The sequence below is a fragment of the Grammomys surdaster genome, unplaced genomic scaffold (genome assembly GCF_004785775.1).
Source record: "Grammomys surdaster isolate TR1022 unplaced genomic scaffold, NIH_TR_1.0 338, whole genome shotgun sequence".
In the NCBI taxonomy this organism is placed as follows: domain Eukaryota; kingdom Metazoa; phylum Chordata; class Mammalia; order Rodentia; family Muridae; genus Grammomys; species Grammomys surdaster.
In genome coordinates this window covers 3,329,985-3,348,229 of record NW_021604757.1, presented here as the reverse complement: position 1 = coordinate 3,348,229, position 18,245 = coordinate 3,329,985, and the positions used below count along the sequence as shown (strand labels likewise).

General features: G+C 44.8%; 1 protein-coding gene across 9 annotated transcripts in view; it reads right to left on the bottom strand.

Annotated features, from left to right (window-relative positions):
• Positions 1-18,245, bottom strand: part of Madd (MAP kinase activating death domain) — a 53,837-nt gene that overhangs the window by 12,679 nt on the left and 22,913 nt on the right. For 4 of the 9 annotated variants that reach the window (XM_028778521.1, XM_028778529.1, XM_028778523.1 and 1 more), the window contains 16 exons: positions 17,001-17,104; positions 16,719-16,909; positions 16,105-16,358; positions 15,758-15,897; positions 14,639-14,740; positions 12,764-12,866; positions 12,037-12,223; positions 11,792-11,942; positions 11,330-11,536; positions 8,523-8,623; positions 7,737-7,820; positions 7,311-7,469; positions 5,033-5,135; positions 4,148-4,268; positions 3,938-4,043; positions 2,203-2,313 (listed from right to left, as the gene is read on the bottom strand). In XM_028778521.1, coding sequence (XP_028634354.1) covers positions 2,203-2,313; positions 3,938-4,043; positions 4,148-4,268; positions 5,033-5,135; positions 7,311-7,469; positions 7,737-7,820; positions 8,523-8,623; positions 11,330-11,536; positions 11,792-11,942; positions 12,037-12,223; positions 12,764-12,866; positions 14,639-14,740; positions 15,758-15,897; positions 16,105-16,358; positions 16,719-16,909; positions 17,001-17,104 — 2,224 coding nt within the window. Of the gene's footprint in view, positions 1-2,202; positions 2,314-3,937; positions 4,044-4,147; positions 4,269-4,504; positions 4,568-5,032; positions 5,136-7,310; positions 7,470-7,736; positions 7,821-8,522; positions 8,624-11,329; positions 11,537-11,791; positions 11,943-12,036; positions 12,224-12,763; positions 12,867-13,226; positions 13,287-14,638; positions 14,741-15,757; positions 15,898-16,104; positions 16,359-16,718; positions 16,910-17,000; positions 17,105-18,245 lie in introns of all 9 variants that reach the window. The other 5 variants (XM_028778530.1, XM_028778527.1, XM_028778525.1 and 2 more) reach the window with 5 other exon arrangements.

The following is an 18,245-nucleotide window of genomic DNA, read 5'->3' as shown; positions in this document are numbered from 1 at the left end:
TGTGGATGCTGGCAATCAAGCCCAGGTCCCTTGCAAGAGCAGTATGTGCTCCTAACCACTGAGCCATCTCTCCAGTCCTGAAACTGGTAGGGATTTTTTTGTTTGTTTATCTTGATTTTTGTTTTTTGAGACAGGTTTTCTCTGTATATCAGTCCTGGCTGTCCTGGAACTCAATCTGTAGATCAGGCTGGCCTCAAGCTCAGAGATCTTTCTGCTTCTTCCTTCTGAGCGCTGGGGTTAAAGGCATGCACCAACATACCCAAAAAGCCAGGAGTTTTTTTTAAAATGATTTTTTTAGACAGTCTTACAATATAACCCAGATCGTCCTTAAGCCTGTGATCTTCCTTGTGTTACATAAGATGTAATTTTCAAAAAAGTCAGTTTCATAGAGATAGCTCAGCAGTTATGGGCACTTGCTTTTCTTCCAGAGGACCCGGGATTAGAGTCCTATCACCCACATAGTGGCTAACAACTGGCTGTAACTCCAACTTCAGGGGATCCAGCTCACCCTTCTGTACTCCTTAGGCACCAGGCACATATGAGGTGCACACATGTGATACATGCAGACAAACAAATACACATAAAATAATGAAATTTTAAAAAATTGTAAGACCCTGTTTTAGACTAAGATAAATAAATCCTAAGTAATAGGATCACTGGTGTGCCTCACCACATTCAGCATGAAACTGTTAGGTTTTTTAATTTTAATTTTAAAGCTCATTTTATTATTTTATATGTCTGAGTATTTATGTGCACTGTGTACATGTCTGGTGCTTTCAGAGGTCAGAAGAGGCCATTGGATCCCCTAGATACAGATGGCTGTGAGCCATCATATGGGTGCTGAGAATTGAACCCAGGTTCTCTGGAAGAGCAACAAGTGCTCTTAACCACTGACCCAATTGTTTAGTCCTTAAATTATATTTTATTTACTTATTAACTCATTGTGTGAGTGTGAATGGGTGGGTAGTGTGTCTATGTGTGGGCATACATGTGCTATGAAGCTCACGTGCAGGTCAGAGGACAGCTTGTAGGAGTCAGCGTTCTCATACTACCACATGGGTACCAAGGATCAAACTTAGGTTGTCAGATTTGGCAGCAAGTGCCTTTACCTACTGAGCCATCTTACCAAAAACTGTCCCCCCCCCCCCCCCCCAGAAGGTTTCTCTGTGCAGCCTTGGCTGTCCTGGAACTTTCTCTGTAGACCAGGCTTGCCTTGAATTCACAGAGATCCACCTGCCTCTGCCTCCCAAGTGCTAGGATTAAAGCCATGTATCAACATGCCCAGTTTTCAAAACTGTCTCTTTTAAAGAACAGAATGCATGGAGGTGAGGGTGGGGCTCACATGGTTTAGTGTCATGATAGTAATGTGCCATAGTCTATTCAAGACTGCTTTTGCAGTTTTGGTACAAATATTAACCAGTTATAAAAGGCATTTTAGCTAGGCATTGGTGGCACACACCTTTAATCCCAGCACTCAGAAAGCAGAGGCAGATAGATCTCTGTGTGTTTAAGGCCAGCCTGGTCTACAGAGTGAGTTCCAAGACAGCCAGGGCTACACAGAGAAACCCTATCTCAGAAAGAAGGAAAGAAAGAAAGAAAGAAAGAAAGAAAGAAAGGAGGGAGGGAGGGAGGGAGGGAGGAAGGAAGGAAGGAAGGAAGGAAGGAAGGAAGGAAGGAAGGAAGGAAGGAAGGAAGGAAGGAAAAGGCATTTACTGTTGTGCTGAGAACAGACTTCACCTCAGGTCCCCCAAGGTCTGGAGAGCTCACATGGAAACTGCTGCACTACAACATCTGGGGCACTGAGAGTCCCAACACTGAACAGAAGGAAAGGATGAAACCTCACCTGGACTACTGCCTCATTCTCTAAACTATTGACTACAACTACCCATTCTCTAAACTAACTACTAGCCACCCATTCCCTAAACTACTAACTACCCATTCTCTAAACTACTACTTACCACCCATCTCTAAAGTACTAACTACCAATTACCCATCTCTAACCTACTGCCCCATTCTCTAAACTAACTACTCATTCTCTAAACTACTAACTACCCATTCTCTAAACTACTGCCCCATTCTCCAAACTAGGCATTAACCAGGCTGCATAGCGACAGGGACACAAGTGTTCCTTGTGGAAGCTCTGTAGAGGAAGGGACGACATGCAGAATGGAAGAAGCCCAAGGGATGGTCTGATGTGCTCACCAGGTTGGTCAGCTGATCGAGCACCTCATTGATTTGCTGGCTGTATACCAGCCCAATGTGGGACTTTCCCATTAGACGCCGTACTTTCTTCCTGATGTCATTCTTGTTCACCTGTAAAGCCAAGACACGAGTCTTAATAAAGGATCTGCTCTCTTCCCAAGTGAGGCAGAGACAAGAAAATGTCAAAGTTTCCACTTCCCTGAGAGAAATAGAATTCTGAAAGACTATATTACTGACTATGGCAGAACACTTCAACTATGTATTCTGTCCATATGCTGGAGAAACAAAGGAATTGTCTCTGCCTCTAGCTAGCTTCTACAGAAAAGCTGCTCTTAGAAAGTTGGGCATCAAAGAGAGACTCCTCCTGTTCTTTACCAGTACCACAAAATCCTTCCCAAAATGACTTCTTAGAGTATGATTTAGAAACAGAGACACAGGTACAGCAACAGTGGGACTCTGGTACCTGAGACACCTTGCAGCTTACCACCACCATCCATCCACCCCTGACCACAGGGAAATGGAATTCAAGCGTAGAGAAAAGCTTACAACATAGGGAGTGCTGACTAGCTTTTGGCAATTTGACACAAGGTAGAGTTATCTGGGGAGGACTCTCGATTGGGAAAGTTCCTTTGTAAGCCTGGCCTGCAGGTAAGCCTGTGAGTTGTTTTTTATTATGATTGATGTGAGAGCCCGGCTGCTTGCTGGGCTGTCCCTTCCTGGGCAGGTTGGTATAGAGGTCTATAAGACAGCAGCCTGAGCAAGCCAGTGAGCATCACTCCGCCATGGTGTCTGCATCTGTTCCTACTTCCATGTTCCTGCCTTGGCTCCCCCTGATGACGGAGTGTCACCAGTTAGCCAATAAGCCCTTATGTTCCCATGTTGCTTTTGGCCATAATGCTTATAACAGCAACAGAAACCTAACTAAGACACAAAATCAATCAAGTCAAAAGGCTCACAGAACTGTCTCTGTGTCGCACTTACAAGCTAGAGAGGACTCAGGGAGGCTCATTCTCACAATAATTCTCTGCCACCACCAGTCCAAATCCACATTTCTCTTTCAGAGAAGAATTCTTGATCATTTGCAATCTACTTCTTCACAGCTATAAATATGAAACCCAAACAACTCAAACTAGAGCTACCACTTCTTTGTTAAAAAGCAGGTTTTTTTTTCTTTTTGACAAGATTTTATATAGTTCTATCTGGTCTTCAACTTATAGCCAAGTTGGCCTTGAATTATTTACCCTCCTGCCTCCACCTCCCAAGCGCCTTACTTACTGGCATGGACCATCATGCCCAGCTAGGCAGCTTTTTCTAGCTACAGAAATTTCTGCATGACTAAGGGCTGGTGCTGAAAAATAAATTCTGAGCACCTGAAGGTTTTAGAATACACCACTGGAAAAAAACGTATTAAATCAGCTGTAATCTGTGGAGAGCTCTATTGTATCCTAACATAACTTAGCAAAGGGAATAGATAAAATTCAAAGTAAACAAGTATCAAGTGATAATCAATTACCCTTATAACATTCATTAACAAAATAGCCTGGCAGCCTCAAAAGGAAAAGTGTGTAAAGTGTTAAAGGAAAAGTGTGCAAGCTTCCATAGGAGCCTTGGACTTTCAGTCAGATACTTTGACAGCTTCTAAACTATTCCAAAATTTAGGCAATAGACCTAGTCTTGCCCTTCCAGCACCAGTAACAGCTGGGCATAAGCAATATCATCAGTACATAAGCTATACCTTCATCAGCAGCATATAGGATATGAGGTTGTGTAAAAGTGTGGCCAGTAGGCGATCTTCATCATCCTCCAGGCGCTTCCGGTCGTGTTCTCCTAGGGACAGGTACCTACACAGAATCCCAGGCACAAGTTAGTCCTCAAGTGGGAGACCACAAGACGACGTGGAAGGAACTGAATAGGCATACTGCCAGGTCTTTGTTAAGTCTCATACCTGTCGATCATTTCCTGAGGACCCTGGTCCATACCCATTCCTTCTCTTTCCAACATCACAGCATCTAGGAATGCATCTTCCCAGAATTGCATTTGGTCCCATAAAGTAGACCGCTCTTTGCCTGTGTAGAATTAGGTTAGTTCTTGGGTGGAGAGCATGGCTTATTTAACATTTAAAGAATGTAGCTGCTAAATAAAAAGACAGTAAGCCCCAGATAAAAACAAGGTCATTCCAAATTAAACTGAACCTTTCTCCCAGATCTAATATATTTTGCCTCCAACCCCGGAGGCCCCCAAGTGAGGCCTTGCCCCTCCCAAGCAGGAGGGATGAACACATCACACAAAGAAAGGCAGTTACTTATAGAAAAGGTCTCCATAGCAGCATCCTCTAACTGGTCCCACATCGATCCTTTGTCCCTTCCTGCCAATTTGTGAGCAGGGAGGAACATGGTAGCAAGAGGAAAGAGAGGAGACAGAAAGACACAGCCTGGTGAGTAATGCCCAAGCCCAGCTTTGTCTCGTTTTCCGCCCCTGCTCATCCCACAGGTTCCTTAGTTCAGATTTCCATATGCTATCTGGACCACTGAGATGCCTCGGTGGACAAAGGTGTATGCTGTCAAGCCTGATGGTCTCAGTTCAGTCCTGGAGCCCACATGGTGGAAGAAGGAAGGAGAGAACCAACTTCTAAAGTCCCATGACCTCCATGTATGTGTGTAGCATGCACCCGGTCCCCATTAAATAAATGAATATTAAAAAGAAGTTTAACATGCTAGCTGATGTCAAAATTGATATTAGTAAAAGCCAAGCAGCCGCTGTTCAGTGCCACCCTCTCCCACGGCTGGGACCAGCTTTCCAAGGCAAGGGGCCTTGTCAGTCTATTTCTTACCTAGTAGTCCCTCATAGAGATAGACTCGCTGGCTTACATCTTCGGAAGAGCGAACTGGACTACCAGCTGGCTTCTCCTTTGGCTTCAAGTTATGGGCTTTACCCTAGAAAGACAAGATGGTAGGTCAGATGCCAGAGTTACCAACCAAGACAGACAGAGTAAACCAGGCACCTCAGGGAGAGGCTCATCATTCATTAACCACAGTTTTCCCTGCTTCTGCTACTATGCTTGGCCAAAAGTCAATCCTAGTCAATGATCCTATTTGCTGTTATTGCTTCCTAAAGCAAGAAATGAAGTCTTTGTTCTGACTTGCCTTCATTCTTTAATCTCTGTAATGCTTTCTCTTAAAGCTGGGCATACCTCTAATCCCAGTTTGTGGGAGGTTGAGAAAGGAGGTCAGTAGTTCAAGGCCAACCTTAGCTTTATTTCAAGTTTGAGGCCAGCCTGGGCCACAGGATCCTGTCTCACACCCTTACCCAACAAAACAAGGTCAAGTTTTTGTAGTAGCACAACACAATAGAAAACACAGAATCTGAAGTCAGACTGGCCAGGGTTCAGATACCCACTTTTTGTTAATTCTTATAGTTACTGAGGATCATTTTCCTTGCCTATAAAAGGAAAGTTATAATATCTACCCCACAAGACTGGAGAAGTGATTAAGTTAATTAACTGCTTATTTATTTAATATGTGTGCAAGTGTCTGTGTGTGTGAAGGCCCAACAGGAGACCAGGAGACTTCCTACATTATCTTCTACGTTACACACACACAAATCAAACAAGAAATTTAGTAACCTTTCTCACCTCACTGTACGAACACTCCTTGTTCCCTAGAATAGGCCATTTAAGACTGTGTGGTAAGAAGAGCCAGGAAAGGTAGCACATAGTGACTGGCATCTTGCAAGAATGACACTCATTATTTAACACCCAGAATCAAAGCACAACAAAGGGATTTTTAAAAAAGTTTCAAAAGATTATTATTATTAGTAGTAGTAGTATTATTAGTATTATTATTAGTAGTACACTACACTGTAGCTGTCTTCAGACACACCAGAAGAGGGCATGGCATCCCATTACAGATGGTTTGTAAGCCATTGTGTGGTTGCTGGGAATTGAACTCAGGACCTCTAGAAGAGCAGTCAGTGCTCTTAACTGCTGAGTCATCTCTCCATCCCTCAAAAGACTTTTTAAACTAACATTGATTCATTTTGTACGTGTGTCCTGGGGGTTATGTGTGGGTTGTGGTTATGCATGCATGTGTAGGCCAGAAAATACCTTTTAGGAGTTGTTTTTCTCCTTCAACCATGTAGTTCCAAGGGCAGAACTCAGGTTGTCAAAGTTTGAGGGCAAGAGCCTTTACCTGCTGGGACATCTGCCTGGGCTCCATCTCTTTTGACAAGGTTTTACCATGTAGCAGGCTGGCCTCAAACTTAATATCCTTCTACCTCAGTCCCTGAGGAGGATTACAGGCAAGAGCCACCACACCCAGCTGGAAGAACTTCTCAAACACTCTTATTAAAACAGTCTCTGTGGACTCAGAATGAGTCAGACCCTAACTTGAGAGGCCCTGCTAATTCTTAATTCTCTCAGCCTCCACTGGCTCTACCAGGAACAGAGACACACAGAAGGACCTGGAGACAGATGAGCACCAGTAGTAAAAAAATGACTTCATTTGAATCCTATCTTTCAGTGTCCTCTCTAGACAAAAGGACTGAAAAGCTGCTATGGAGAATATCCACTGTCCTCTTAATAAAGTGACACATGGATCAAAGTAGATAATGCTGTCTAAAGAAGCAGGTGTGCACTGCAAAGCAGAGGGCCGAGGTGAGAGCTCAGTGACTTATTTTATCCGGGTGTGGTGGTACACATTTGTAATTTGGGAGATGAGGGCAGCCTGGGTTACACAGTGAGATTGTCTCAAAAAAGAAGAGAAGGAAGAGGAGGAAGAAAGGAAGGAAGGAAGGAAGGAAGGAAGGAAGGGAGGGAGGGAGGGAGGGAGGGAGGGAGGGAGGAAGGAAGGAAGGAAGGAAAGAAAGAAGGAAGGAAGGGAGGAAGCAAAATACCAGATGGAAAGAAAGAGAGAAAGAAAAGAGCCACACCAGCTGACCCAGACCCCGCATGACTATGGCAAGGCTCCCTTTCCTCTGCAGTACCAAGCACATGCTCAGTAGACGCTCTGCCACTGAATTACACCCCAGCTCCACCTTTTCCTTCTCGCTGTCTCTAAACCACTTTCCTCTCCCATTAAAGAAATGCTCTTTTGTTAGTAAGTAAAGCTTACAAAGATGGTGCTCGTAGCAGAATTGGTTTCAATTTCGCTATCAGACAGAGTGGCCCGAGAACTTGCCAAGTGGGCACTGCTGTCGCCTCCTGGCCCGTCACCTGCATTGCTGCTCAGGTCACTGTCTGCTCCGAGGGTCTCTCCCGAACTATTACTCACCTGGAAAAGACAAAAGGTAGTAAGGGACGGTCCCCAGAGAGGGACTCCCAAAGCCAGTTAGAACTCTACGCTGCTGTGAAAAGAATCATTTTAAAGGTGTGTCAGCTTTCCCATACACCTCTTTATAAAATGAGTGACAGCCTGCATCCACACACCCATGAGGATCAAAGTGACCTGAGACTTAAGAACAGCCTTCAAAGGGAAGGAGCCCTTCCAGGGAGAAATCCACACCCCACCCACAAAGAGGCCAATGTGGTATTCCCCTACCACGGTGCTAACTTCAGAATCCTGACTTGAGCTTCGGATCATAACAGCTGGACTCACACCGATGACAGAGTCTTGATCAGTCCTCTGAAATAAGACAAAGGCACACCTATTTCTAGAGATATCCTATTTTTTTCTTAGATGGAATGTATGAACTTACATAAATAACACATTAAATAAATACTCATTGTAGAAAAACAAAAGAAAGAAAGAAAGAAAGAAAGAAACACAAGCCATAAGTCTACTGCCCAAATTAACCTCTACTTTTAGTGTATTTCCTGTTAGTCTTTTAGTCTTTCTAGATATATTTAAAAACTAAAGTGAAGGTGGACACAGTAGCACACATCTTTAATCTTAGCACTTGGGAGACAGAGGCAGGATGATCTCTGAGTTCAAGGACAGTTGGGTCTACATATAGCAAGTTCTAGGCCAGCCAGGGCTAGATAGTAAGACCCTCCCTCTCATACATGTATCATATACATATATAAAATTATACTGTATTGCTAAATTTTTGAAAATACAATTAATAGCAGTATTAAATTTCATGACTACTTATTTAAGTATCCTTATTATTAGTTATATTTGAGATTGTTTCTTTTTTAACTACAAAAAGAATTTTGAGGATTAATGGTATAACTTAGTGGTAGTCTTTATCTAGATTGTATACCTTGAATTTAATTCCCACTGCCAAAATATATGTGTGTGTATATGTGTGTGTGTGTGTTTGTGTGTTTCTTATTTTGAGACAGTAATTTACTCCTGGCAATTTTTGGGAAGGCTCTCACAAACCTGGGAAGCAGATGTCAGGCTCACACCACTGTCTGCGCTGATCTGGGACTTTTTCTCCTCCGTCTCACCCAGGTCAAAGACAGGCTTGATGCCCTCTGGCCCTGAGTAGGGAAGACTTGTGTTATTCAGCACAGAGAAGCTCTGAGCAGACTGGTGAAGGATGGGCCAGCAGCAAAGCCTGCTCCAACCCTAGTCATCGAATCCCAGTCACTTTCCAGGGACTGCCTCTCCCCATCACTGGGACCCACGAGAAGAGGTCCCCAGATGCCGTAAGAACCAAGTAACACATTAGACCTGGCCAAGGGTCTCTGCAGCCATCTTCTCAACCTGAGAAAATCCAGAGCAAACCATCCTAACACAAAACATTCCACAAACAATGGCACCCAAAGTTAGAATTTCACCTGTGCCTGAAACAGACCATTAAAGTATTCCCAGATGCTCAGAGATTCCTGACAAATGTGTCTAAAGAGGCCAGAAAAAGATTAGGCCAAAAGAAAGAAGGAACCGCTGTTTCCGTGGCTGCTGTCTCCCCCACCCTACACCATCTACATTTGAGACCAAAAACAAACAAACAAACAAAAAAAAAACAAACAAGCAAACAAACAAACAAACAAAAGCCCCTATTTAACTTACCCACCCAGGATGGTATGGCAGAAAGACAGAATGACTGAAAGCAAGAAAGTGTGCCTGGCAAGCCACCAGAGAGAGCTGGGAAGCTACAGACTCAACACAGAGGGACAGCAACCATCTCTGCCAACTGCGCCCACAGGCCTAACAGTGAGGGAGGTATCAGCCACAGAGGGGCGCTGCAATCTGCAGAAATTCTCCCCACCAGCTACAGAGCAATAGAAAACCAAGGTTTGTGTATTTTACTCAGTAGATGCTGATTGCTAGTGAAGGGAGGGACAAGGATTAGCTTACACGCAATACGCCGAGGCTTCACACACCACCTACCTGCTTTCAATCTAAATATAGCATAGCCCTCCCCCCAGGAACTCTCTGACCTATCTTTACAACTCTTCCTCCAAATACCACCCAAGAACAAATTTGGAGTGGGGCTGACAAAGGGAGCCTGCCCCAATTGGGCCTGGGAAGTTGGCAGGTATGGGAGACTGGGGGACAGGAAGGGCATTCGTTCCTTACTCTGTTTTTCCAAAGCCTTTTGTTTTTTCACTTCCTGGTGCTTGTTCCACAATTCTACCCCAGATGCAATGCAAGCAGGAGAGAAAGACAGAAAGAGTCAGACTTGTCAAAGGACCGGAACCCACCGCCCATGCTCATTCCCTTTCAGACACAGCATTATCGGTTAAAAGATACGAAGATATCTTTATTTGGGTACGGTTGAGGAATCAAAAATCCAGTTTTTGCCACTGAAGATTCTAAGTTTCTAGTCATATTCCCAGTGTAAACACTACAGAATTTTTAAGCTGGAAGGGCTCTTCGTGAGACCCTTGTGTTTTGTATGAGAACTGTACCCTCAATAGGCTGGAGACGGAGCATTTGACTGCTACCACACTGTGAGCTCTCTGCCAAATAAGCCAAGCAATGGCCATGCCTACACATTACAGAGAAGACAGAAGTCTCTTGGACAAGCAGTCCAAGAATTTCAGAGACATGAGCAGAAATCTGCTTGACTCCTGGACTGGACCAAGGCCAAGCATTCAGTTAGCATTCCTCCTGTTGCCACTAAAAAACCAAATTTACCCTTAGAACTATTGCCTGCTCAACTAAGGGACCCACTCATAGTCACTATCTAGGAAAACAACCTTCCGATAGAAGTAACAGAGAACAGAAAATGGTCAAGACTAGCTTCTCAGTAATACAAAACAGAAAATATCAATCAGAGCTTTTTTTTTTTTCCTGGGAGGAACTTCAGAGTTTATTTAGTATAATCTCTTCATTTTCTAGATGAGGGGGCAGAGATTCTAATTGGGGTGTGATCTGCCCAAGTAGAGTCAAGACTTTCAGGACAACAACAGATCAATATTTTTCTAGAGCATCATATCAAGCAGGAGAAAGCCAGGCTTTACTACAGCTTCTAGGAGAATGAGAACTGGAGAGGCCCTAAGAAGAGAGCTGCTTCGTTCCTATGAGAACTTAAAACAATGGCTAGAGGCTGTGGCAAAGAAGTATCAGCTGAAAGCATAGCATAGAGACCAGGGATCTAGCATCAAAATCTAGATCTAGAAAGCAGCCTAGATGACTCAAGGTCAAGTAGGAGTGAGCCAAATAGGCGACACCAGAGTGAACAGAGAAGCACCAAACAGAAGCAAGTTTTCAGTCAAGTCTGGGGTGGAAAGACAGAAAGAAGAGCTGGCTCAGAAATCTGTGATTTTGGAGTCTAGAACCCAAACATGCCAGAACAGAACACATTCCAGAGCAGTGTAATGCTTGGATGGGGGAAAACTGGATGCAGAGACCCAGATGATCATAATTTTACATCCCAAAGATGTATCTATAAATTTCCTAATAGTTTCCAGGAACATGTTTTTTCTATGTGAAGAAATTCAGATGTAAACTAAAAAGGGATTGAGGATACAGCTCAGAACCCCTGTATTGCATCCCAGAGGTCTCTAAGCAAACTTCCATTGTTCCTAAAAGATGCTGGTGAGGTGGCAGTGGAGCAAGCAGGAAAGGAAAACCAAATACAGGTAAGGAAATGCTCCTGGAGATGGACAAGTACCTAAATCCCTCTCTAAAAAGCAAGCACAGGGAAGAAAAAGTCAGGATTCTGGATGAGTTGAGAGAATGGAGGGATATTTAAGAAGCCAGGCCCATTTTGGTAAATCAAATGCAATAATACATACCAACAGATGCTACAAAATTCTCTTCCTTTAAACTTCTGGTATCCAGTTCTTTAGGACCCTTTCCTGTAGCACTTGGTGCCCGAGGACCCAGCTGGGGGACCCTTAGCTGGGCCATTGCCTTTGGGTCCCCCCGCCCAGCTAGACCTGGATCCTTGCCAACTGGGGTATTTACATTCTCTGTTGGACTTCTCTTCCGTTTGTCTGGTTCTGAGGAAAGGAACAAATTCAAAGAGTGGTTAAAGGAAACATCAAGTAGAAATCAAGTCAGGAAAGTGAAATGGAGGGGGGAATACAGGAGGATGTGGGGCAGAGTTAGCACTCAGAAAGAACAACTAAGGCCTTGTTTTGCATGGTAGGAATAATGTCTCTTACATTTAAACATACCAGAATCAAAATCCCAAAGAGTGACAGAGCGGAGTGACACTGGGAAGCCTGACAGAGAGACAGCAAGTATGTCCCTACCTTTACTATAGTAGTGGGTCTGGGCAATCTCCAAGAGCCCAAAGATGCTGGCCATGCCACCCAGACCCGCATGGGCGTAGGACTGCTCAAGGCTGAGGACTGTGCACTTGAGGAGGTCTAGCATTCCCTTGTACACCTTCCGACTGATCTCCTGCAACAAGGTCAGGACCTAGAGCTAGCACCTTTCCTTTAACAACCACATCCTTCTGCCCAGTTGATCCTGACTCCCTTGCCCAAATACTTACCACATCTTGGATGACATCCTGCCGGGCATCATCCTCTGACTGCACCGCACGATTCAGCTTGCTCAGAACAAAAACTCGAAGCTGCTCACTCTCTAGCAGCCGGCGTACCTTTTTCATATTGAGCCAGCCCACTCCCTGGCCGTCCAGCACACTGTGGACCACTTCCTTCAGGAACTGCTGGTTCTCGCTACAGGGCCCACAAACCACTTTTGTGGTCATCCAATCCTTGGCAGAGCAACCAACCCCCCTTTCACCAGACAAGGTATATCCCAGGGAAAAGACAAAGCTAAGTAAGTCTCCAAATGCTCATGACCACCACGCCCCATGTCCCCAAGGATCTTGTTTGACAACTTCCTACACTCTTGCAGTTTCCCTTTCTCCACACCATAAAGCACACCATAAACTGTTGCCTGTGGACTGGCTAAAAATGGGAGGTGCTGACAGAAAATTGAGTAAATCTACTGTTTTGGGAGCTGCTCTTTCAATCTTGAACATTCCTCAAAAAAAAAAAAAAATTAAAAAATAGGAATCATTCCTTCTACCTGAGAACTTTAAAACTGTTCTTCCAGTTAAGTGCTGTGGTGCGTGCCTATAACCTCAGCATTTGGGAATGGAAGTAGATATTAGTTCAAGTTCATCCAAACTACATACTATGTTTAAGGGAAGCATTGTAGGAAATACGAGACTATCTCAAGAAAAAAGAAACAAACAAACCACCATTTGTTACCTAGAATTGCTGGACCGGCCCTGTGGTGATGGAGGCTCTCTTTTCACAGTTGGGCTGTGTTTAATGACAGATGACTTCTGGTCCACTAAGGCCCTCCTGTTTCCTAAATTGGGAAGGTAGAATTGGGATACATCGTTGGCATAGTCCAGGAGCTCACGTTATCACACCCCTGGGTTGCCACAGTCCACACCCATGCTCCAGCAGGGCTGGGCAGGGTGATACCAGAACATCACACAAAGGTAGAAAGCAGCCATGGCAATGTGCAGGAGAGAGGGACAGAGATCAGGCCACTCCACATGCACCAGCAGCATGCCCCGTGGGCTGCATGGGTGTCGTGAGGGATACGCAAGGCAGGTCACTCATGTGACATTGCTTGCTCCATGAGGAGGATGGCCCTCAGGCAGGCAGAGAAGTTGCTAGGAAAAAAAAAAAAGGTCATGCACAGCTCACGGGGAAGACCCACCTTCACCACTCCCAGGGCCGGCTTCAGTAACAATCTCCATTAGAGTATTTAGCCCAAATACTGGGACAAAAATACACAATTAGTAAGTGTACCACAATACTTGAAACCCTCTACCCATTGTTGGAACAGTAAGTCAGACCATCTGAGCACTCTCTCAAAGCCTGGAAAGTGCATATAACCTTAATTCTTGGGCACATCAAAGCTGGAAGCCAAGTGACCAGGAGATAACTAAGGCTCTAAGAAAGAACATTCTTAGGCCTGGGACCCCTCAAAGCCAGGGGCAAGGTAAATGACAGAGAGCCTTCAGATATTAAACAAGCACATGCATGAAAGAGGGAATGCTTGTTTTTGTGGAATATCTAGCACAGGGATCCTGAGGGCCTGTGGGTAACCACAAGGAGGAGACATCTTGCAGATGCTGTCAGGGAAGTAAGGGTGCTGTAGTGAGGATGGGGCAGGGTAGAAAGGCAGGTGCAGCACATGAGATGAAGCATTGCATGCAGTGAGTTTCTGTCACTCTTCCCTTCAAATGCACTAGATGAGAGGCAGAGAGGCCTACACACCTCTCCATCCCTACTCCACCCATCCATTTGAGATTCACTGTAGCAATATGGGTGGGTTCTCTGTATTACTATTCTGCCTCTTTCACCCACCTCCAAATCCCCACTCCACTAAAGGTCATTCCGTAGGTTCCTGAAATCTCTAGCTGGATGTGATGGGCTGTACATGTCTCTAATCTTAGTACTAGGGAGGTTAAGGGAAGAAGACTCTTAAGTGTGAGGGGCTCTACATAGAAAAACCCTGTATCAATAAAATGGTTGCTTCTCGCTGTATGTACTAGTATTATTCAGTATTTCAGCACAATATCCAGAGATGACAAACAGAAGCCAAATTAAATTGAGAAAAGCCCCTCAAGCTACACAGATCACAGATGAAATTGAAATACAGTACGAATTGACCCTAGAAGCCAATCAATACCACTCATAGACCAAAAGTTGGCATGAAGCCATATGAAGCTAGCTTCTATAAATGTTGCTAGATTGCCCATAATCATCCTCCTGTGGACCAGTTCCTTGGGAAGTTTATCCAAGTTCATGTAGTAGGAATCTGAAGATGACTGAGGGCAGCTGATTAACCCTGTGTTAGCATATACTTCTGATAAGGTCCTCCCCGAAGCAGCAGTAATCCCATACTGCTACTGTCCTTCTGATATGACAGGGCCGCCTCCAGCTACAAAGATTATTTCTATCTACAACTACCTGGTGCCTATAGTGTGCAGTGGAAGTCGTGATAAGCAAATGAGGCAGCAGCCAGGTCAAACAATTCATGGTATGCAGGCTCCTGACAATCACCCACATGTCTGACATGTCTCTCAGAGAAACCTGGTTTGACAAAAGAAGACTTGTAGTTACCTTTCAGGCTGGGGAACGGTGTGGTCTTCTCTCGGACACCTTTGGTGGGCAGTGTGAGGTTTGAAAGGCTGAAGCTTGTACTATGGTTCCGATATAGGCTGCCTACGAAGGGGAAGGTACGACAATGAGCATGCCCATGAGTTAACAGGACAAAGACTCATGACATCTTGTAAGTGACATCATCGTCACCGCCCTGCTTTCAAACAGCATCCCAAATAGCTTGATCAGATACTCTCTACTCTACCTTAGAAAGAATTGAGTGAAACTTAGGGTAAATAAACAAACCCCAGATAGATCTGCTCAAAATGCAGTCCTAGTCTTCTCGGGCTGCATACCACAACAATATCCACATCTCGTGTATGTGGTTCATTTATCTTTAGATCTGAAGTGCAATTGCTGCCTGGCTTCTCAGGACATCTACAATCATCCTTTATGGCAGCTCTCATTAGCCTCTAGTCAATCTACAGTCTGTGAGTGATTCTAGCCCTCAGGTGCTAAAAGTAAGCATGAAAATCAGTTGCATATATATTTCAAACATGTCCATTAAAACTCCTTACCAGGCAAAGCCATATCCAAAACAAATATTCACACAAAGTATATGTAAAACTGTATGATTTAACCATAATATTTAATATTCGACTACATCTGAAATACATATATGTGAGAAGGTTAGAGTTGGCCCGGTGAGTAAAGGCACTTGCTGTCATATCTAGAAACTTGAGTTTGACCCTGAGGAGGAGCCACAGGGTAGAAAAGAACCAACTCCTGCAAGTTGTCCTCTGACCTCCACACACATGCTGTGATCTGTTGGTACATTCATGTGTGGCCACACACCCATACTTCATACATACAAACATACAAACATACATACATAGATACATACATACATACAAACATACACACATACAAACATACATACATACATACACACACATACACACATATTTAATGACTAATGTGGTTGGTATTTCTTTTAACTCATTTAAAAATACTTCATTTGGTATCACCCCAATGATCTGAATCAGAACTAATGTAGGCCTAGCCCTACATCTCAAGACCTGAGCAACATGTGGCCTAAAGAAAATGGAGCAGAGGAATGAGAAAGTTTGAGGTACTTACTAGCAAAAGACATGATGCCCCCGAAGCCCTCGGTGCTGTTGTTAGAGACAGTGGAGTTGGGAGAACTTGCGCGGGAGTCTGACTCTGCATCTGAGTCACTTGCCAGCTTCAAGCTGTTGGGCCGCAGCAGCTTTTGAGCCCTTGAATGCACAGTGCCACTTGTGAGTCCCAGGCAGGGGTACCTAATCTTGGGAGTGGGCCTTATGCTATACTTTAGTTGCTGTTCTTATCCCATAATTTCTAAGTCCCTCATTCAAAGAACTAGCCTCTGGAAGAATAGAGAGAGTCTATAGACTTTCTGATTAACCTCGCCCAGGGTCACTGCAGTGGGGTCCCCAGGCTCTCACCGACTGCCACTGACATGTTGGCTGAATCGGGGAGTGTAGCTCTCCCCCTGCTCATCCTCATCTTCCTCAGGGGGAAAGCCATATTGGGGCTCGAAGTACGGATTTTCATAGGTTCGCTGGCACACTGACCCCTCTCCAGTCTCTGTCTGTCTCCTGTCCACAGTAGATTTGCAAATGCTGGGAGGCACAGGAGGGAGGGGCTTGGAGATGCCTGCTGCTGCCTTATCTCCCATCTCTGTAGCATCAGCAGGTTCCTAGGAGTCACATTAAATAAAGAGTGGTCACCCGATGCCCAGTGGTGATTTCACATAGTTTCAGTTCAGTGGAGCAGACCAGACCAGACCCGTCAGATTCCTAGCCTATGAAATGTATGAGAGAAGCTACTGTATTCTTGATCTCTGGACTTACAGACTATGTAAGTAGATAATAGTAACACCTTAAAGAAGTCCAATGACCTCCTTCCAGGCCACCTCAGAGTATTATAGAGAAAAGAGATGGAAAGAACATGGAAAAAGGCAAATGAACAGCTACAGTAAGGTTTTCCTGACAGACAGAAGCCCACATCCTAAACAGTGGCTCTCACCATCTGCCCACCCCTCTAAGTCCTCACGTACAGAGTGGGCACCGTGGACAACGGTGCTGGGGCTGCTGCTGGCAGTGGTGCTGGAGCTGGAGCGCAGCGGAGGGTTCTCCTGAGAGTTCTCACTGTCTGGGCCAGGCTCCTCTCCCTCCTTCTGGGGCTGCAGCTCATCAATCTCCACCTCACTGGCATCTCCCAGGGCTGCATGCGTCAGAGGATCCACATCTACCGAGAGAGACCAAGAGGTACAGACCACCTCAGCCTTAAACCCAAGCCTGCATAGTCTGTACTGGCCAGTCTTCCCCAGTGTACTTACTGGGAGTGTCGCCATTGATGTCACATTTCATCATTTCACTGACGAAGTCCCCAAGGGAGGAGTAAGAAGAGCTGGAGTCATCATAGTCCTGACTATCACTGCCGCTGCAGCGTTAAACAATACAAAAGAAAGGGAGAGGGGCTGGCCCCGGCGGCTCAGGCTGCTACAGAGCTTGCTGCCAGCCTGCTAACCTGAGTTTGATCTCTGGGGCCCACATGGTAACAGGAGAGAATCAACTCCTTCGAGTGGTCATCCGACCTCCACATACACACAGGGCCACACAAATGCAAACACATACACACCATAGTTTTTAAAGAAAGGAAGAGAAGCTGAAAATGCAGCTCATTTGGTAGAGTGTCTGCCCAGCAAGCAGGCAGACCTGGGCTCAATTCTGGCACAGCTAGGGCAGCACACTCCTATGATCCCAACATTCGGAAAGTAGAGGCAATAGGATTAGAAATTTAAGGTCGTCCTTAGTAAATTTAATCCAGTCTAGGACACAGGAGAGCTTTTCTCAAAATAAAATAGAAAGAAATAAAATCAGAAAGGGAAGACAGAGGAATCCACGATCAGTACTTACAAAGCACAGCTAACTCAAGGCTAGGGTACGAGATAAAATAAGATGTCAAGGAAATGAGTCAGAGTGACAATGGTGGTTTATGCCTGTAATCCCAGCACTTGGGAACTTGAGGTAGGAGAACTGAGTGAGTTTGAGGGCATCCTAGACTACACAATGAAATTCTGTCTCAAAATACAAAAACAGACAAGGGTCTGAAGAGATGGCTCAGGAGTTAAGAACTCTTGCTGCACTTTCAGGAAACCTAGGTTCTGTTCCTAGCACTCACATGACGAATATAACTCTAGTTATAGGGGATCCAATGCCATCTGCTTCCCTCTATGAATAGCAGGCATACACATAACACACACACATACATTCAGGCAAGACACATATACACGTAAAATAATAAACAAATGAGTAAATAAATAAAAACTAAAAACCAAACAAAACCCACAAAGAGCAACCTACCAAACCAAAGACTGGGGATGTACATCAGGTGGTAGAGTGCCTGCCTGGAAGGCAAGAGGCCAAGGATTTAATTCCCAGCACAACATAAACTGAACGTGGTAGTGCATACCTGCAACCCTGGCAATGGTAGTGTACACCTGCAACCCTGGCAATGGTAGTGTACACCTGTAACCCTGGTAATGGTAGTGTATACCTGTAACCCTGGTAATGGTAGTGTA